At 46.4% G+C, this 22,212-nt stretch overlaps 1 protein-coding gene across 4 annotated transcripts in view; it reads right to left on the reverse strand.

Annotated features, from left to right (window-relative positions):
• HERC2 (HECT and RLD domain containing E3 ubiquitin protein ligase 2) overlaps nt 1–22,212 on the reverse strand; it is a 222,288-nt gene that overhangs the window by 196,537 nt on the left and 3,539 nt on the right. For all 4 annotated transcript variants that reach the window (XM_040425137.1, XM_040425134.1, XM_040425136.1 and 1 more), the window contains exon 2: nt 1,651–1,741. In XM_040425137.1, coding sequence (XP_040281071.1) covers nt 1,651–1,722 — 72 coding nt within the window. In that variant the 5' untranslated portion in view covers nt 1,723–1,741. The remainder of the gene's footprint in view (nt 1–1,650; nt 1,742–22,212) is intronic.

Raw genomic sequence — 22,212 nt, forward strand, 5'->3', positions numbered from 1 at the left:
GATCCGTGTCTTACAAGGAACACCTAACAAAAACAGCTAAAAACAAGAAACAATATCATCCAACAGCTGTGAGGAACAACCTGGGGAGCATCGGCCTCCGCTCTGAGCTCCTCGGCTCTGGTGCTGAATACTGCGCCCAACTGAACACCATGCGCATGGTATCAACCCCCACGTACTGGCCATATCCCTTCACCACACCTGCTGAGAAAAAAGAGAAGGACCACAGAAACCTGCCAATAGACATGGAAGACTCCAATCCCATAAACCACCTACCAAAACAGCAAAAATGATCATGGAGGAAGGGTACAACCTCACCAATGCATGGATCCAAGTACATAACATGCATCACAACAACATGCCTATGCCATGCATTACCCAAACTCCACCGGGTTTCAACCTGCCACGCAAAACCTGGTCCACGCTAAACAGGATCAGAACCGAGCATGGGAGGTGTGCATACCTCCTACACAAATGGGGCAAACAACAATCCCCACTCTGACTGCGGAAAGAACCAGACTATAAAACACATCATAGAAGAACGTCCGACAAGGTCCTATGATAAGATGATACACAAAGAAGAAGGTGAGTTGAAGGGGTTCAACTGACCAAGAGGTGGGGGGAGGGGAGAAAAATGGGAAAGCGCCAACCCAAGCTGAGGGCAGGTAGAGATGTTACTGTCCCGGTGGTGGTGTAGTACACAGCACAGAGAGGAGTAGTTGAACCCCTTCACCTTCTTCTTTGTGGATCTTATTGTTGTATTGAGTGCCTTCACTGGACACTTTTTCCAGCTGCCTTCCTTGCGTTCCTCTCTGTACCACCACGGTCGGCGCCAGCTTTCACACACTCTGGGGATTTCTTCAGATCCTTGAGTGGTTGAACTAACTTGTTTTACAAGGTCCTATGACGGCAGCCCAGAAGATTTCCTGATGGCAACCACTGAAGCCTGCTCTGTTCCACCCTGCCACACCTCCATATTCACTCCGCTTCATTATTGTTACCTTATTTGGCTAAGTGTTGAGTGTATGCATGTGTATATGCCTATGGATGCACTTATGCATTTTATGTGTTGCTATTTTAGTGTCTACGCCATACGATAAATAAAAAAAATACATTGTTTTCAGTGCCAGATCCGTTTTTATGACCGGACACAAAACCGCAGCTTGCAGCAGTTTTGGGCCAGTCACAAACGGAATGCTGATAGAACGGAAGACATTGTGGACGGATCTCTTTCCATTCAGAATGCATTAGGACTAAACGGAAACGTATTTTCTTCCGGTACTAAGATCCTATGCCGGATCTCTATACCAGAAAACAACAATACAAGTGTGAAAGTAGCCTTAGCTGACAGATCCCACACATCGATGATATGGAGCCAGTGCAGCCAGTGCTGAGGCCAGCGATTGGCTGCAGCGGTCGCGTGATGCTGACGCACCACTGCAGCTTGTTAAACAGAGCCCAGCCAGGAGAATTCTAGCAGCAGCACAGGATCTGACAGCTATGTAACACTCAGTTCTCCTTTACAGAATGATCCCATGTGTTGTCGGCTTTCTTCCTGAAACTGGGCAACCCCTTTAACAACTTCTGGCAAAGCACCCAATACACTGGATTCAAGAAAGACCACAGTTATCAAGGAGGATAATACAATTTCACCTGTAAATCGGTCTTCAGCCATTTTGAATCAAATCTTGATTGTGCAACCAGGGTGAACTTTTCTGAAGACATCTTGCTTGCTCTACACTGCCTGGAATTTAAAAAGAGAACATATCAGAAGACATACAGGGTACAAACGTACAAAAAATAAATAAATAAAAATTATCCCCAAAGATCCCGATCCCTGCTCGACACGTGGGAAATGTCAGGAGATTGTAAGTCGTCTCAGCCAGTGACCATAGGCAGCCATATCCTGCCATTTACTATGTGTCAAGCCTGGGCCAAGAAGCAGACATCGGGGACCGGGTGAGCGGCAGAATGTAATGCTTCAAAATGTCTTTTAGATAGGTAATGGCACCAGTGCTATGGGTTTGCCATAAACGTCTAAGGGAACTTTCACACTAGCGGCAAGGAACTCCGGCAGGCTGTTCCGGCGGGAGAACAGCCTGTTGAATCCCTGCTGCCGCTAGTGTACGCGGGTCCCCGCGTACTACCGCTTTGTCCCCATTGACTATAATGGGGGCAGGCCGGAGTTACGGCGGCAGCACGGCAAACATGCCGAGAGGCGGCCAGAATAAAAGTACGACATGTCGTAGTTTTATTGCAGCCGCCTCTCTCCGTGCGCTGCCGTGCTGCCGCCGGAACTCCGGCCCGCCCCCATTATAGTCAACGGGGCTGAAGCGGTAGTCCAGGGGCACGCGTGCACTAGCGGCAGCACGGATCCGACAGGCTGTTCACCCGCCGGAACAGACTGCCGGAGTTCCTTGCCGCTAGTGTGAAACTAGCCTAAGACTAAAATAAGATGCAAAGTGATTGTGAAACAGCATAGCGAAAAATAACTCTAACTTACTCAAAGTCATACAGACTAGAATGATTAAATATCTGTGCACTTAATAAGAACCAATGTGAAAGAATGAAACACCGCCAAGTTTCTACTTAAAACTGAGTCAGAAAAACGACCTGCTGCTAAAACAAGTTTTTTACTTAATATTTTATAAAAACTTTTTGATGCTGTTTTTTTTTTCCCCTTTCTAATTTTCTACGTTCCTTTCTGAATTAAAAAAAATACATAAATGTTTTATCACTGGCCACTGAGCCTCATAGCAGACAGACAATTTTCAGCAGTCTTCTCATTATCATCACAGTCAGGAATACAATCGTAGCCAACGCCTATATATAGGAGCACCGCTAAAAAATAGTTGATGGTCACAGCACAGCTTACCTCCTCACCCTTTCTGCACAATGACCAAGTCATAGAGGAAGCCTAGACACCACTATTACATAGAGGGCAGAGTCATCTCCAGGTTCCTACGGTCCATGTGGCTGCTATAAAGCAAATTTCTGAACTGCTTTTAGAGGGCTATTCCCATCACAGGCATTTATAGTAGAGTTCAGAATACCTGTCCTATGAGGTGGGCAGAGGTGTCCGGCGTGGCAGAGGCCATGCTGCAATACTTCTCTAAAGGGGTTGTCTCAACTCAGTAAGTTGCATTTATCATGTAGAGAAAGTTATTACAAGCCACTTACTAATATATTGTTATCCATATTGCTTCCTTTGCTGGCTGGATTTATTTTTCCATCACATTATACACTGCTCGTTTCCATGGTTACAGACCACCCTCTCCACCTCCAGTCCTTTTCCAAGAACTAAGACACATAAGATTTTTTTATTTTTTTTTGGGAAGGGAATTAGCCGGGTGCTGTCATAGGCTCAAAGAAAACCGATTACCGGTAAGTGCAATCCTATTTTTCCCCCTCGCCTATGACAGCTTCCATGGAGAATTAAGAGATTTATTTATGGTGGGACAACAGCCTGACGTACCTTACGGCCAAAACTCTGGCCTTCATTAGAAGGCAGCTAAAGTCTATAATGCTTGAAAAAAGTATGCAGAGAACTACAGGTGGTAGCCCTACAAATCTGCTCTATAGAAGTGGAGGCCCTCTCTGCCCAAGAAGAAGAGACTGATCTAGTAGAGTGAGCACCAAACCCCGATGGTGGAACAGCTCTCTTTGATGAGTATGATAAGTAAATAGCTAGCCTGATCCATCTAGCGATAGTCTGGAATGATGCAGCAGAGCCCCTCTTCGTACCTTGAAAGGAAAGCAACAGACGGGAGGAGGACCTCCAGGGTTGTGTGATCTGCAGATACTGAATTAAACATCTCCTCACGTCTAAACAATGGAACTCCGATTCCTTCTCATTTTTTGGAGAAGCACAGAAAGAGGGAGGAACTCTCTCTTGGGAATGGTGAAAAGAGGAAGAAACCTTTGGCAAAAAAAGAAGGAAGGATCAGGAAAAATAACCACCCGATCCTCCACAATTTTTAAAAGGATTCGGTCATGAGATTTTACCCCTATAACCTAAACATACAGTCAGGTCCATAAATATTGGGACATTGACACAATTCTAAACATTTTGGCTCTATACACCACCACAATGGATTTCAAATGAAATGAACAAGATGTGCTTTAGGGCTCTTTCACACCTGCGTTCTTTTCTTCCGGCATAGAGTTCCGTCGTCGGGGCTCTATGCCGGAAGAATCCTGATCAGGATTATCCTAATGCATTCTGAATGGAGAGTAATCCGTTCAGGATGCATCAGGATGTCTTCAGTTCCGGTACGGAACGTTTGTTGGCCGGAGAAAATACCGCAGCATGCTGCGCTTTTTGCTCCGGCCAAAAATCCGGAACACTTGCCGCAAGGCCGGATCCGGAATTAATGCCCATTGGAAGGCATTGATCCGGATCCGGCCTTAAGCTAAACGTCGTTTCGGCGCATTGCCGGAGCCGACATTTAGCTTTTTCAGAGTGGTTACCATGGCTGCCGGGACGCTAAAGTCCTGACAGCCATGGTAAGTGTAGTGGGGAGCGGGGGAGCAGTGTACTTACCGTCCGTGTGGCTCCCCGGGCGCTCCAGAGTGACGTCAGGGCGCCCCAAGCGCATGGATCACGTGATCCATGTGATCACGTCATCCATGCGCATGGGGCGCTCTGACGTCATTCTGGAGCGCCCCGGGAGCTGCACGGACTGTAAGTATACTGTTCCCCCGCTCCCCACTACTACTATGGCAACCAGGACCTTAATAGCGTCCTGGGTGCCATAGTAACACTGAAAGCATTTGGAAGACGGTTCCGTCTTCAAATGCTTTCAGTACACTTGCGTTTTTCCGGATCCGGCAGGCACCTCCGGCAACGGAAGTGCATGCCGGATCCCAACAACGCAAGTGTGAAAGAGGCCTTAACTGCAGACTGTCAGCTTTAATTTGAGGGTATTTCCATCCAAATCAGGTGAACGGTGTAGGAATTACAACAGTTTGCATAAGTGCCTCCCACTTGTTAAGGAACCAAAAGTAATGGAACAGAATAATAATCATAAATCAAACTTTCACTTTTTAATACTTGGTTGCAAATCCTTCACAGTCAATTACAGCCTGAAGTCTGGAACGCATAGACATCACCAGACGCTGGGATTCATCCCTGGTGATGCTCTGCCAGGCCTCTACTGCAACTGTCTTCAGTTCCTGCTTGTTCTTGGGGCATTTTCCCTTCAGTTTTGTCTTCAGCAAGTGAAATGCATGCTTAGTCGGATTCAGGTCAGGTGATTGACTTGGCCATTGCATAACATTCCACTTCTTTCCCTTAAAAAACTCTTTGGTTGCTTTTGCAGTATGCTTTGGGTCATTGTCCATCTGCACTGTGAAGCGCCGTCCAATGAGTTCTGAAGCATTTGGCTGAATATGAGCTGATAATATTGCCCGAAACACTTTAGAATTCATCCTGCTGCTTTTGTCAGCAGTCACATCATCAATAAATACAAGAGAACCATGTCCATTGGCAGCCATACATGCCCACGCCATGACACTACCACCACCATGCTTCACTGATGAGGTGGTATGCTTAGGATCATGAGCAGTTCCTTTCCTTCTCCATACTCTTCTCTTCCCATCACTCTGGTACAAGTTGATCTTGGTCTCATCTGTCCATAGGATGTTGTTCCAGAACTGTGAAGGCTTTTTTAGATGTCATTTGGCAAACGCTAATCTGGCCTTCCTGTTTTTGAGGCTCACCAATGGTTTACATCTTGTGGTGAACCCTCTGCATTCACTCTGGTGAAGTCTTCTCTTGATTGTTGACTTTGACACACATACACCTACCTCCTGGAGAGTGTTCTTGATCTGGCCAACTGTTGTAAAGGGTGTTTTCTTCTCCAGGGAAAGAATTCTTTGCTCATCCACCACAGTTGTTTTCTGTGGTCTTCCAGGTCTTTTGGTGTTGCTGAGCTCACCGGTGCGTTCCTTCTTTATAAGAATGTTCCAAACAGTTGTTTTGGCCACGCCTAATGTTTTTGCTATCTCTCTGATGGGTTTGTTTTGTTTTTTCAGCCTAATTATGGCTTGCTTCACTTTGGATCTCATCTTGAGAGTTGACAGCAACAGATTCCAAATGCAAGTAGCACACTTGAAATGAACTCTGGACCTTTTATCTGCTCATTGTAATTGGGATAATAATTGGGAATAACACATACCTGGCCATGGAACAGCTGAGAAGCCAATTGTCCCATTACTTTTGGTTCCTTAACAAGTGGGAGGCACATATGCAAACTGTTGTAATTCCTACACCGTTTACCTGATTTGGATGTAAATACCGTCAAATTAAAGCTGACAGTCTGCAGTTAAAGCACATCTTGTTTGTTTCATTTGAAATCCATTGTGGTGGTGTATAGAGCCAAAAATGTTAGAATTGTGTCAATGCCCCAATATCTATGGACCTGACTGTATGCTCATGTCCGAAGTAATAAGAATAATCCTAAGCTGGCCTTATTAAACTTCACTGTGGCTCTATTTGCCCAAAAAACTGGTTTTTATAACCTGTCACTCACTTAAGGTGACCAAGGGGGGTCCGTTAATACAGGGTGCCCGGCGTGGACTCCTGGCAGCGGCTTCGTTGAGCGAAGTGCGCATGCGCACTTCGCTCAACGAAGCCGCTGCCAGGAGTCCACGGCGCATCAGGCTGAGCCTAGTGCGCAGGCGCGGGATCTGGCAGAGGGACGGGTAGGATTGCAGAGGCGGCGCTGAGCTGTAGAAGGCGGCGCAGAAGACAGCGAAAGCAGCGCTGGGCACCGGACGGCGAGGGCCGAGGCCGGACACCCTGTATTAACGGACCTCCCCTTGGTCACCTTAAGTGAGTGATTGACAGGTTATAAAACCCTGTTTTTTTGTGCAAATAGAGCCACAGTGAAGTTTAATAAGGCCATTTTAGGATTATTCTTATTCTGGCAGAAGAACAGCCTGCTGGTATACCGTATTGGGTATAGCCAGATACAACCAACTATATGCTCTCATTGACTATAAATGTGGTCCAAGAACATCTGGCCATTTTCCGACATACATGCTGGGTACTGTCCAATGCTTTTTTTTTGTCCTACCAAAACCCAGCTTGAATGCTGTAACAAGGCCGGACCCCATTACAGTCAATCGCTGCAGCAGCCGGCAGATAATCCAGCTATACCAGATATGGTACATTCTGGCTGTTCTTCTGACAATGTATATTGCAGCTGTGTAAGAAGCCTTGTGTGTGCGCAATTATGTGCTATACCACTGTAAGAAATAAAAATATTGTTTTTATAAAGAAATGTTATTTTAAGAGGGTTTTTCTTATTAGAGTACTCGATTAATTGTAAAAAATAATCAATAGAATACTCAATTACTAAAATAATCGTTTACTGCAGCCCTAGGCAACAGACACCTCTGGGATCTTGAATCTAGGATCATCCCCAAAAAAACTGCATCTTTGACTTGGGTGCAAACTGGACTTTTCTATGATTATCTCCCATCCTAGCTTGTCCAGAACCTCTCTCAACCAGATAATCTGTTCTTCCAAGATGTGACCTGCCTGGGCGAGGAGAAGAAAATTGTCTAGATAGGGAATGACCACTAAGTCCTTTTCCCTCACATGAGCTATCATCTCCGCAATGAACTTCGTAAAAACCATTGGGGCCTGAGACAGTCCAAAGGGAAGGGCCTGAAACTGAGCATCCAGAATCCCGTTCTCTAGGAGAACTGCTACTCTTAAAAACTTTTGGTGGTGGGGATGGACAGGAACATGATAATATGCATCCCTGAGATCCACTGTGGCCATGCAACAACCTGGGAAGAGATAGTTTACTGCTGATTTGATGCATTCCATCTGAAATTTTAAATTGAAAGTTTATTATTGTACGAAAAGAACCATTCGTTGTTGTTTTTTTTACAAGAAAAAAAAGGAGTTGAGTAAAATCCTCTTGCCTCTTCCTGCTTTGGGACCTCCACCAATACTTTTTTTTGCCAATAGGGAATTGTAACGGAACGCCTAGCACCCCGACCGGGTACCTCCGTCGATAGATGCTCCTAGTGCTTCCAGAGGACTCCAAGCACTCCACTTGACACCATCAGCACTGCAGACCCCATGAACCGCCGAAGCTTGGTGGAGGTCTCGCCGTCTCCTACCCACCCGGGACCGACGACAAGGCTCCAGTGGGTGAACCTCTCCTAAATCCAGAGACAGTAACCAGGAGCAAGCTCTTACAAGAGCTTATACTCAGGGGAGTATTGTGATATAGCAATCCCCAAGAGTGTAGTTATTCCATCCCCCAAACATGAGCCAAGACTTCATGAAGGTATAAAACAGGAACACTTTATTGAGGGCTAACCGCCTGTATTTATGCAGGTCCCCATCTGGTGGACACGCCCCTAGGTGACCAGAAGGAAGACTGACACAGGACAGATACGTAGCACTCAGGATACACAGACACAACACATCCCCACAATGCATCATGGTTTCCTCCTCTCTGCCCTGGAGACACCCGAGGAGCAATTCAATTATCTCTCAGGACAAAGGGAAATCGCCAATACACATGTGGAGACACAGGACAGAAATCACCACCCAAACACCCAATGTTACACCCCCACAGCAAACACAGACTTTTAACATAGCCCCAGATAGCTCAAGTCTGAGTGCATATCATTAGGTGAATGGCAGTCAGAATACACGAAATACAATAATATTAGCCATCTGGGTACCCTCACATAACAAAATACCATTCCAAAGACAGATTTAAGCTGTGCGGCCGGTCTGTCTTCTCCTTTAAAGTTAGTATGGGCCATAAGCCTGAGGCAAGAGGCTGGTAAACAGGCCTCTCCAAAACCCAGTGGCGAGGTTGGTTTCGCCACACATCTCCCCCTCCCAGGGAAGACTAACCAGATACCTGACCTCATGCCGGTCGATATCTGAGTTAGTCTGGCAGTCCACCCACAACCCAATACTGGACCTGTTGAATTTTGGGGCCTGGCTCTGTTCTGTATGTCCCCAGCTGTTGAGGGGGCATCTGCTACTCCTTGCTTCCTTGTTGCTCTCTAGCTTGGAGCTGTAGGTACTTGGTGGGCAGAGGCCGACTGCGCTCTGCACAGATGCCAGCTCTTCCGCTGGGGTAGCCTGTGGGAAGTCCGGCTCTGGAGAAGAGGATAGAGGAGGGCAGAGGCCAACTGCGCTCTGCCCAGATGCCAGCTCTTCCGCTGGGATGTGGTCAGGGAATCCTATCCCCAGGACCTTGTTGCAGATCGGCTGTGGAGAGGAGGAATCGCTTACCTCCTCCTCCTGGCATTCCTGCAGGGTTGGTGGGGGGATCTGAAACGGCCGTCCAGCATCCCGGTAGGCCTGGTGCAGAGACCGCGGTCCCATCTGCACCATCGGAGTTAGGGGTGCTGTCCCCCTGTGGTTGGGGAGAGAGATCAGTGGGAATCGCAGGCTCATCCCCTGCCCCCAGAACTCTGTTGGGAAGTAGCTGGGAAGGGGAGGGCTCGCTTACCTCCTCCTCCTGGTATCCCTGCGGAGATAGCTGGGGATCTGGACCGACCGTCCAGCATCCCTGTAGGACTGGTAGAGAGACCTCGGTCCCATCTCCACCTGCCATCTGTGGGTCCTCCCAGGACCAGTCTGTGAGGTCCCTCAACATTTGCGAGTAAGGACCACCTGCGTCCACACCTGGCAACTCCGGCTGCTGTTGAGGGTCTGGGCCAGCTGCCCAGCATCCCGGTGGAGAGACCTCGGTCCCGTCTCCACCTGCCTGTTGTGGTTCCTCACAGGACCAGTCTATGAGGACCCCAAATACGGGTTCCTCTGGCCGCCTCAGGGGGAGACTGAACCTCCTCGGATGCAGCCTCTGCTCGGCTGCTGTAACACTCCTTCCGCTGGGCAATTTCTCTCTCTTTCGCCAGTCGGAATTCTCGTTCCATCCTTGCGTGTCGCTTGGCTGTGACCTGGTTCCAGATGGCCTGGTATATATCCATGGACACATTATCTTCATACTGGGCCACTTGCTGCCTCACCTCGGCCAGACAGTCATCTTCAGAGCCTTCCATACTTGTCTGCTTCAAGTCGCTGGATACCTCTGCTCCCAGGGGCGCTGCACGAGTGCTAGCGTTGCCCTCAATTTGTAACTCCACACGTTACCAGTGTCTCTGAGCTGCTTCTCCTCGCACTAGGACGCCATCCCACTGCTTGCCACCAATGTAACGGAACGCCTAGCACCCCAACCAGGTACCTCCGTCGATAGATGCTCCTAGTGCTTCCAGAGGACTCCAAGCACTCCACTTGACACAGTCAGCACTGCAGACCCCACGAACCGCCGAAGCTTGGTGGAGGTCTCGCAGTCTTCTACCCACCCTGGACCTACGACAAGGCTCTAGGCTCCAGTGGGTGAACCTCTCCTAAATCCAGAGACAGGAACCAGGAGCAAACTCTTACAAGAACTTATACTCAGGGGAGTATTGTGATATAGCAATCCCCAAGAGTGTAGTTATTCCATCCCCCAAACATGAGCCAAGACTTCATGAAGGTATAAAACAGGAACACTTTATTGAGGGCTACCTGCCTGTATTTATGCAGGTCCCCATCTGGTGGACACGCCCCTAGGGGACCAGAAGGAAGACTGTGACACAGGACAGATACGTAGCACTCAGGATACACAGACACAACACATCCCCACAATGCATCATGGTTTCCTCCTCTCTGCCCTGGAGACACCCGAGGAGCAATTCAATTATCTCTCAGGACAAAGGGAAATCGCCAATACACATGTGGAAACAACAGGACAGAAATCACCACCCAAACACCCAATGTCACACCCCCACAGCAAACACAGACATTTAACATAGCCCCAGATAGCTCAAGTCTGAGTGCATATCATTAGGTGAATGGCAGTCAGAATACACGAATACAATAAAATTAGCTATCTGGGTACCCTCACATAACAAAATACCATTCCAAAGACAGATTTAAGCTGTGTCTGTCTTCTCCTTTAAGGTTAGTATGGGCCATAATCCTGAGGCAAGAGGCTGGTAAACAGGCCTCTCCAAAACCCAGTGGCGAGGTTGGTTTCGCCACAGGAATAAACCTCTGAACTGATGGCTGCCTGTTTGGGGGGTCTGAACTATAGTCGGTCAACACGAATCTCTCTGCTGGCAGCATCTGAAAATGTAATTTTAAGCCCTCTTTTATAACCGCATTTATCCATGGGCAGTTGGAAATTTTGTGCCACTGACCTGAAAAGTGAGACAGACGACCGCCCACTGGAGGCCTGGCGTCATTGGGGCTGTTTCTTTGAGGCCTCTGCCCCGGAAAAAAGAAACCTTCTTGACTTTTTTGCTGCTCTTGTATATGGTCTAAACCTTTCTCTTCCACTGAAAACTTCTCTGTTAAAGGGAACCTGTCACCGGGATTTTGGGTATAGAGCTGAGGACATGGGTTGCTAGATGACCGCTAGCACATCCGCAATACCCATTCCCCATAGCTCTGTGTGCTTTTATTGTGTAAAAAAAAATTATTTGATACATATGCAAATTAACCTGAGATGAGTCCTGTATGTGAGATGAGTCAGGGGCAGGACTCATCTCAGGTTCATTTGCATATGTATCAAATCGTTTTTTTTACACAATAAAAGCACACAGAGCTATGGGGACTGGGTTTTGCGGATGTGCTAGCGGCCATCTAGCAGCCCATGTCCCCAGCTCTATACACAAAATCCCGGTGACAGGTTCCCTTTAAACCTGGGGCGGAAAGATTTTTTAGGTGGCTGCTGACTGGTGGAAGGAAAACTCTCTCTCTCTTATCAGAGGTCTTATCAAGAAGATCGTCTAAAACCGGGCCAAATAGGAATTCCCCCTAGACACGTAATGACACAAAGCTTAGCTTTCCAGCTAGCATCTCCGTTCCAGCTTTTCAACCAAATAGCTCTACAGGCAGAATTGGATAAAGCGGAAGCCCTGGCTGACAATCTTAGGGAGTCTGCCGAAGCATCACCCATAAAATCTAGGGCATTATATGCCTTAAGGGATCTAAGTAGCGGCAATAGCTGGCTTAAAGGCCGCCACCGAGGCTTCCCAATTGTTCTTTAAATAAATGTCTGCCCTTCTATCCATTGGGTCCTTTATAGAACCCATATCCTCAAAGGGGAGCGCAGCTTTTTTTTAGCTATTTTGGCTACCTGTGAGTCTAGCTTTGGGGCTCTATCCCAAGAGGTAGTCACTTCCTCATCAAATCGGTATTTACACTTAACAGAGAAGGGTATAAAAAAAAATAAAAAATTCCTATCAGGCTTTTACCATTCTTTATCAATAACAGCCTGAATATTTTTATGCACATCAAAGACTTTTCTTCTTTTAGGGCCCAGACCTTCAAACATAGAGTACTGAACAGACTGTGGTGGCTTTTGGTCATCTAACCCCATAGTAGCTCTAACTACTTTTACTAAGGAATTAATGTTCTCTGCATGAAAAAGCGGCTTTCCATCTGCTTCGTCAGAGGAGTCATTTGATGAAAGACATTCTCCCTCTTCCTCCAATCCAGAAAGCACATCACTGTCGCTAGAGGGGGGATTTGATGCAGCTGCAGGTGGTACTAGGGCGACTTTTTAGCAGACCGCTAACCGACTCCTTAACCTCCTCCCGGATCATCTGCTTGATGCTGCCTATCAGAGACTGAGCTTCCTACTCCATTAACTTGCTCACACAAGCTTGGCAAAGGGGCTTTGCCCAAGCAGAGGGTAGCTTCTTTTTACATATAGCACAACCCTTGTCTTTGGATCTGGAGACCTTTCTAGACTCCTTAGACTTAGAAGATGACCCCCCATGAGTAATCAGCAATATTGCACATAGGGGAATCACCCCTCTTAACCCACCGCGGTACCAGAGTATCATTGGTGGTTTCAGTGGCTTCTGCGTGCCGAGACTGCTCCATGTTCAGACCTGAATCTTCTCAATGGAGTAACTGCCCGCTTCTTCACCAACGAGGCAGTGAGCTGGCTGAGCTTTTCTTACCCGGGCGCGTACACCGGCTCCCCCCACTTCCGCTTATAGCTGTGCTTCCCTCTACTGTCACACCGGAAGTACGTCACTGCCCAGGCACCAGCGTTCCTGCGCACGCAGCTCCCCCTGGTAACAGGCTAGGCGCTGACAGCCGGACATGCGACACGGCCGCAGACACCCAGGAAGAAAGAAAAAGCACCCCCCTCGGCTGAGAAGGAGCGGAGCGGGGAGGAGGGAGAAAGGAGCCTCTGCAAAGTCTGAGTCTAACAGAGATTTACGCCGCACGGGTAAGCCCTCCATTCACACATTAAACAGCCGGGGCGCCCGCAGCTCCTGGTATCCTGACAGTTTCCAAATTCCCTCCTGTCCCCTTAGGAAACAGAACTGGAGGTGGAGAGGGTGGTCCCTCTTTTAAAGCGGTTTCTGGTTCCTGTCCTGAGGAGTAGGAGGCAGTCTCTACATGGGTGCTGTCATAGGCAAGGGGGAAAATGAATCCAGCGCCTCGTATTAACTTTCTCTACATGATAAATGCCACTTACTGAAGTGAGACAAACCCTTTAAATACCATACTGTATAAGTGAATGGAAGCTACCAAAAAAAAAAAATATATAAAAATCAAAGCTCAACAAAAGCTAGTCCGTTTCTATAGCTCTTAATTGACGAGAGGATTCTGACCACTGGATAGGACAGAATTTCCAGAAGAGCAGCTCAGGGAAGATGGCTGCTACTATAATTATTTACAAACTACCGTATTTTTCGCCCCATAAGACGCACTTTTCCCCCCCAAAAAATGGGGGGGAAATGCCCCTGCGTCTTATGGGGCGAATGCTGACATTTTAACATTGCAATCTGCGATGTACGGATTGTACAAGCGAGCGGGGGAGGGACTGGGTGGAGGAGCTGGGGGCCGGCAATAGCGGTTGGGCGGTGCAGTCAGTGTACTATAGCCCCGCCGCTCCAGTTCTGCACAAATATAAAATGTCTTATTCAATTAAAAGTTATTACACATGCCCCCCAACTCCTAATAGTACCGTACATCCTAATAGCTTCTGTACAATGCCAGCAGGCGGGCCGGGCGGGCGGCAGCATAACTCCCTGATGTCACGTGCCTGCGCCGCCTACTTTATGAATTAAGCAGGCGGCGCAGGCAAGTGACGTCAGTGAGTGACGCGCCGCCCGCCCGGTCTGCCTGCCTGCCGGCATTGTACAGAAGTTATTAGGATGTACGGTACTATTAGGAGTTGGGGGGCATGTGTAATAACTTTTAATTGAATAAGACATTTTATATTTGTATACTGGGGCAGCGGGGGGGGGGGGGAATCTGTGGATAACACAGTTAAGGGGTGGGGGTCTGTGGATGGCACTGTTATGGGCTAGGGGGGGGGGTCTGTGGATGGCACATATATAACAGTGTCCGTCATCCACAGATCCCCCCATAACAGTGTCCGTCATCCACAGATCCCCCCATAACAGTGTCCGTCATCCACGGATCCCCCCCCATAACAGTGTCAGTCATCCACAGATCCCCCCATAACAGTGTCCGTCATCCACAGATCCCCCCCATAACAGTGTCAGTCATCCACAGATCCCCCCATAACAGTGTCCGTCATCCACAGATCCCCAGTAATAGTGCCATCCACAGACCACCATTAGTTCCAAACCCACCAAAAGCACACCTTTTGGTTAAAAATATATTTTTTCTTATTTTCCTCCCCAAAAACCTAGGTGCGTCTTATAGGGCGAAAAATACGGTATTCAAAATCTACAATCTGATGAGCAAAAAAAAAGAATACATCTTCTTTAGACGGAACCTGTCATATCTCCTGACAAGTTGGGAGACCCTACTGACATAAGGAATACAATTTTTTTTTCCTTACAGTATATTTCATAGGATGCTGTGTTACAAAGGGAGATTTACCCCTAAGTTTTCCTTCTTTGGAAGAACATACCCATCATAGAAGTGTTGTACAAAGACACAAGACCATACATACTCACCTAAACTTAGCCATACACACACACCATAGCCCAGTCGGCAGCAGAGGCCATCTACAAAAAAAATCTCACACACATTGGTTTCGGCTGAGCGAAGCAAGCTAGTGCCAGATACATGGTCTGGTCATGCTGAAATGAGACATTCCTTTAAGGGACTACAAAATCGTGAAAAACAAGAAAACTGAAGCATAACCTGCTCTGGGTAATCTGTCTGTAGACCTTTCTTCAAGGACATCTGCACGCTGCTGCAGAAAGCAGTTAGATATTCTGCAGTCAGTGAAAGATCTCTGCTCCCCCCATCTTATATTGGCTCTGTGCACCAGCAGAGCTCACCGGCTGCCAGGAAGTTTGGCCAAGGGGCGGGGCTAAACCCTGCATCGACTTTAACAGACTGCCAGACACTGTGAAAGAGTTCCTCCCAGCCTTTTCAACTTGCTTACTCCAATCAGGTCAACTTCAATTCACGCCATTCAGCCTTTGAGAGAGAGCTCAGCAGTGCAGAGAAGTGAAGAAGGACCTGTAACGATCTTAGCGATGTCACCATGTGGGCGGAGCTCCTGTGCTGTGTGTATGTGACAGGTTAGTGGATTCCCTTTATAAGTTGTCAAATACTAAGGCTCTATTCACACGTCCGTGGTGTGTTGCAGACCCGCAAATTGCGGATCCGCAACACACCCGCCCGGCACCCCTATGGAAATGCCTATTCTTGTCCGCAAGCTGCGGACAAGAATAGGACATGTTCTATCTTTTGCGGAGCTGTGGACCTGAAGATCGGGGCCACGCTCCACAAATGCGGATGCTGACAGCACACTGTGTGCTGTCCGCATCCATTCTGTCCCCATAGAAAATGAATGGGTCCGCACCCGCTCCGCAAAATTGCGGAACGGATGCGGACCCATTTGCGGACGTGTGAATGGAGCCTAAGAGTTGTAGTTCTTTCCTTTTCACTCCCTGTAATGTCCTCTGATAGCCCATAACAACATCCTAGAAATGCTGGCAGTTGTAGCCCTCTCATATCCCTCTCCATGTAACAGCCAGATACTCCATAATAACAGTATGCTTGGAGTCGCAGTTCTCCCCTCATTTTTAGAGACTACACGGACTGCTATTGGCTGAATACTCCCCACCCCCACGCCGCCGGATGTTTTGATCCACGAGACAGGGAGATGCAGTGGCGGCCATGTGGGGATAAAGAGCGACGCGGGGCAAGTATAATCTATATGAGGGGCCAGGGCATTGGGGGGCATGTGTTACACTTTGGATAACCCCGTTAACCCCTTAAGGACCTGCGTGAATGCGTGGTGGAAGTGAATTAAGTACCATTAACCCTTGCACTGCTGCGGTCCGCACTAACCGCAGCACATGCGTTATCCTGGTCCCTGCGCTGCTGTGACGGGGCCAGATGCCTTCCTTAGGCATCGTGGCTGCCTTCTGTGAGAGCCAGTGAGATCCAGACCCCTGGATCTCACAGGCAGGAAGCTGTAAGTGTATTACAGTGTGTAATACACCTATAGCCAAGGCATTACAATACAGAAGTGTGTTTTCCATAATAAAAAAAAAAAAAAAAAAAAAAGAAGACATAATTGCTATTGCCGCATCCGTAACGACCGGCTCTATAAAAATATCACATGACCTAACCCCTCAGGTGAACACAGTCAAAAAAAAAAAAAAACTGTGGTAAAAATTTGTCACCTTACATCACTAAAAGTGCAACACCAAGCGATCAAAAAAGGCGTATGCCCCCCAAAATAGTACCAATCTAACCGTCACCTCAAACCATAAAAAATGAGCCCCTAAGACAATCGGCAAAAATAAATAAAAAATAATAAATATATGGCTCTCAGACTATGGAAACACTGAAACATGATTTTGTTTCAAAAATGCTGTTATTGTGTAAAACTTAAATAAAAAAAAGTATATATGTTTGCCATCGCCGCGTCCGCAACAACCTGCTGTATAAAAATATCACATGACCTAACCCCTCAGGTGAACACCATAAAATAAAATGTGTGTCACCTTACATCACAAAAAGTGTAATACCAAGCGATCAAAAAGTCATATGCACCCTTAAATAGTACCAAACGGTCATCTCATACAGAAAAAAAATTCGCCCCTACAAAAGACAGTCGCCCAAAAAATTCTCTCAAAAATGCTTTAAGTAAAACTGAAACAAACCAAAAAAAGTAGTCATATTTGGTATTGTCGCGCCCGTAACAACCTGCTCTATAAAAATACCACATGATCTAACCTGTCAGATGAACATTGCAAATAACAAAAAATAAAAACTGTTAAAACAGCTATTTTTTGCTACCTTGCCTCACAAAAAGTAATATAGAGCAAACAAAAATCATACAGTCAGGTCCATAAATATTGGGACATAGACACAATTCTAAAATCTTTGGCCCTATACACCATCACAATGGATTTGAAATGAAACAAACAAGATGTGCTTTAACTGCAGACTGTCAGCTTTAATTTGAGGGTTATTGGTAGACCGCGCGTGTTTCAGGTAACCACTTCAAAATCAGAGTATCCACCTCTGCATGTATGGGTAAATCATTCATCTCCACAGGAATCCTTTTTCCTCCATTGACTCCTATGGGATACCAAAATCACACTGATAGTGAAGTACTGCTACTGTCAATTGCAAGCACACCTGATATTATACTCCCAAGCGCACAGTAGTATGCAGGCACTTCAAGCAGACGCTATAAAAGCGGATCCATCAAGATCCTCCTTTCCGATGGTAATCCTATGAGGAGTTCGCTACAATAGTGAAGTACCGTCTCCAATTTGTATAAAACAAGTATTTATTATACTCACAAATTCCATAAAAAGTATAAGCAATTCTCCGATAAAAAGCAGCAGCCTTTTGCACGCCCAAAAACAGGAAGGCCAGATTACAGTTTGCCAAACAACATCTAAAAAAGCCTTCACAGTTCTGGAACAACATCCTATGGACAGATGAGACCAAGATCAACTTGTACCAGAGTGATGGGAAAAGAAGAGTATGGAGAAGGAAAGGAACTGCTCATGATCCTAATCATACCACCTCATCAGTGAAGCATGGTGGTGGTAGTGTCATGGCGTGGGCATGTATGGCTGCCAATGGAACTGGTTCTCTTGTATTTATTGATGATGTGACTGCTGACAAAAGCAGCAGGATGAATTCTGAAGTGTTTCGGGCAATATTATCTGCTCATATTCAGCCAAATGCTTCAGAACTCATTGGACGACGCTTCACAGTGCAGATGGACAATGACCCAAAGCATACTGCAAAAGCAACCAAAGAGTTTTTTAAGGGAAAGAAGTGGAATGTCATGCAATGGCCAAGTCAATCACCTGACCTGAATCCGATTGAGCATGCATTTCACTTGCTGAAGACAAAACTGAAGGGAAAATGCCCCAAGAACAAGCAGGAACTGAAGACAGTTGCAGTAGAGGCCTGGCAGAGCATCACCAGGGATGAAACCCAGCGTCTTGTGATGTCTATGTGTTCCAGACTTCAGGCTGTAATTGACTGCAAAGGTTTTGCAACCAAGTATTAAAAAGTGAAAGTTTGATTTATGATTATTATTCTGTCCCATTACTTTTGGTCCCTTAACAAGTGGGAGGCACATATGCAAACTGTTGTAATTCCTACACCGTTCACCTTATTCAGATGTAAATACCCTCAAATTAAAGCTGACAGTCTGCAGTTAAAGCACATCTTGTTAGTTTCATTTCAAATCCATTGTGGTGGTGTATAGAGCCAAAAATTTTAGAATTGTGTCGATGTCCCAATATTTATGGACCTGACTGTATGTACACTAAAATAGTATCAACAAAACTGCCACCTTATGGTGTAGTTTCCAAAATGGGATAATTTTTTCAGAGTTTTTACTCTAGGGGTGCATCAGGGGGTCTTCAAATGTGACATGGCAACTTAAAATTATCCCAGTGAAATCTGCCCTCCAAAAACCATATGGCGTTCCTTTCCTTCTGCGCCCTGCCGTGTGCCCGTACAGCAGTTTACGATCACAAATGGGGTGTTTCTGTAAACTACAGAATCAGGGCAATAAATATAGATTTTTGTTTGGCTGTTAGCTCTTGCTTTGTTACTGGAAAAAATGGAAAATCTGTGAAAAAAGTGAAATTCTGAAATTTCATCTACATTTTCCTTTAATTCTTGTGGAACACCTAAAGAGTTAACAAAGTTTGTAAAAATCAGTTTTGAATACCTTAAGGGGTGTTGTTTCTAAAATGACCTGAAAGTGGGTTTTGGAAATTCTGAAAAATATCAAGATTTGCTTCTAAACTTCTAAGCCTTCTAACGTCCCCCAAAAAATAAAATTGCATTCACAAAATGATCCAAACATAAAAGTAGACATATGGGGAATGTAAAGTAATAACTATTACATGAGGTATCACCATCTGTTTTAAAAGCAGAGAAATTGAAATTTGGAAAGTTTTGAATTTTTCGTAAATTTAGTATTTTATTTTAAATAAAAATATTGACTGAAATTTACCACTATCATGAAGTACAATGTGTCACAAGAAAACAATCTCAGAACGGCTTGGATAAGTAAAAGCGTTCCAGAGTTATTACCACATAAAGTGACACATGTCATTTCCAAAAAAACGGCCTGGTCCTTAAGGTGAAAAATGGCAGGGTCCTGAAGGGGTTAAAGCGACACTTATATGGTGTCCTCCTTTCTATCTTTTCCGCTGCAGATCCTTCTATTCCCAGGCTAATCTTCTGTCATCCAAGATGACAGAATGGTGGTGCATAGAGGTAGTCCAAGACACTTCCTGCTTGTCTAGACCTGCTTTTAGATTGGTCAGCTCTGATCACATGAGCAGTGCTGACCAATCCAAGGGAAGCAGGAGGTGTCCTGGCCTACCAAATGCACAGTATGTACCAGGTAGTCTGACAAGCGAGGCAGCCATATTGGATGACAGAAGAGGAACTCCGTAACAGAAAGGATGAAAATGAAGGCACCATGGCAGTGTTCTTTTCATTCCTCAGTTGATTTTTTTTCTTGAACCCGAGGGTCAATTTAAAAGATTTGGTAGCACTGTTTCAGAAGCAAAATTAAAGACGGCAAACACTAACATGTTAGAAACTGAAAAAATTACACAAAATTAGGGAAGTGACACGCAGTTGCAGAACTCGTCTTGTTTCTGTTTGTCGGTATGTGCCATTGTGCCAGCTCCTCAGACAACGCTGGCAACACCATTATCACTGTGGTGCACTTATTAATACAGTATGTGTCTCCATTAGCAGTACTTCCAGCCCAGACCAAAATGTTCTTACAGCACTGAAGATGGCATTTCACTTTAGATGGCATTTCACTGAAGAAAGGACTTTTCTTTACACTCTCACATCCAGCCATTGACATGATGTAAAAGAAAATTAACGTATTTTTCGTCCTATAAGACGCACCCGCCCCCAAAGTGGGGGAAAAACGTCAGTACATTTTATGGGGTGAATACTAATGGGCGCTTCCTGGTCATCCTTTGCTGCTGGCTGTGCTGTGAGTGCGCACAGCAGGAGGACGTCTGCATTCTGTGACCTCACGCTGTGTGGCGTTGGGTCACAGCACAGGTCCGAGGTCTGCTTCGAAAGGAGGCTTATTTACAAGGAGGTCTGATCTGAGGTCTGATCCACATGGGGGGCTTATTTACAAGGAGGTCTGATCTGAGTTTTGCTTCACACGGGGGCTTATTTACAAGGAGGTCTGGTCTGCGGTCTGCTTCACACAGGGGCTTATTTACAAGGACATCTGATGTCTGCTTCAAAAGGAGGTTTATTTACAAGGAGGTCTGATCTGAGGTCTGATTCACATGGGGGCTTATTTACAAGGAGGTCTGGTCTGCTGTCTGCTTCACATGCGGGCTTATTTACAAGGAGGTCTGGTCTGAGGTCTGCCTCACATGGGAGTTTATTTACATAAAGGTCTGATCTGAGGTCTGCTTCACATGGGGGCTTATTTACAAGGAGGTCTGATCTGAGGTCTGATCCACATGGGGGGCTTATTTACAAGGAGGTCTGATCTACGGTCTGCTTCACATGGGGGCTTATTTACAAGGAGGTCTGATCTGCGGTCTGCTTCACATGGGGGCTTATTTACAAGGTGCTTCGATCTGAAGTCTACCTCAAATGGGGGGGGGGGGACTTATTTACAAGGACATCTGAGGTCTGCGTCAAAAAGAGGCTTATTTACAAGGAGGTCTGCTTCACATAGGGGCTTACTTACATAAAGGTCTGATCTGAGGTCTGCTTCACACAGGGGCTTATTTACAAGGAGGTCTGATCTGAGGTCTGATCCACATGGGGGGCTTATTTACAAGGAGGTCTGATCTGCAGTCTGCTTCACACGGGGGCTTATTTACAAGGAGGTCTGATCTGAGGTCTGCTTCACATGGGGGTTTATTTACAAGGAGGTCTGGTCTGAGGTCTGCCTCACATGGGAGCTTATTTACAAGGAGGTCTGATCTGCTGTCTGCTTCACACAGGGGCCTATTTACAAGGAGGTCTGATCTGTTGTCTGCTTCACACAGGGGTTTATTTAGAAGGAGGTCTGCTTCCATGTAAGCTTATTTACAAGGAGGTCGGATCTGAGGTCTGCTTCACGTGTGAGCTTATTTACAAGGAGGTCTGATCTGCTGTCTGCTTCACACAGGGGCTTATTTACAAGGAGGTCTGATCTGCTGTCTGCCTCACATGGGGGGGCTTATTTACAAGGAGGTCTGGTCTGAGGTCTGCTTCACATGGGGGCTTATTTACAAGGTCTGATCTGAGGTCTGCTTCACATGGGGGCTGATTTACAAGGAGGTCTGATCTAAGGTCTGCTTCACACGGGGGCCTATTTACAAGGAGATCTGATGTCTCCTTCACATGGGGGCTTATTTGCAAGGAGGTCTGATCTGAGGTCTGCTTCACACAGGGTTTATTTACAAGGAGGTCTGATCTGAGGTCTGCTTCACACAGGGTTTATTTACAAGGAGGTCTGATCTGAGCTCCGATTCACATGGGGGCTTATTTACATAAAGGCCTGATCTGAGGTCTGCTTTACACGGGGGGCTATTTACAAGGAGGTCTGATCTGGGGTCTGTTTCACATGGGGGCTTATTTACAAGGAGGTCTGCGTCACATGAGGTCTTATTTATATAAAGGTCTAATTGGGGGGTCTTATAACAACTGGGCATTTGTTTGGGAGTCTGACTTGGGGTTTGAATAGAGGCCTT

The sequence above is a fragment of the Bufo bufo genome, chromosome 3 (genome assembly GCF_905171765.1).
Source record: "Bufo bufo chromosome 3, aBufBuf1.1, whole genome shotgun sequence".
NCBI classification, from domain to species: Eukaryota; Metazoa; Chordata; class Amphibia; order Anura; family Bufonidae; genus Bufo; species Bufo bufo.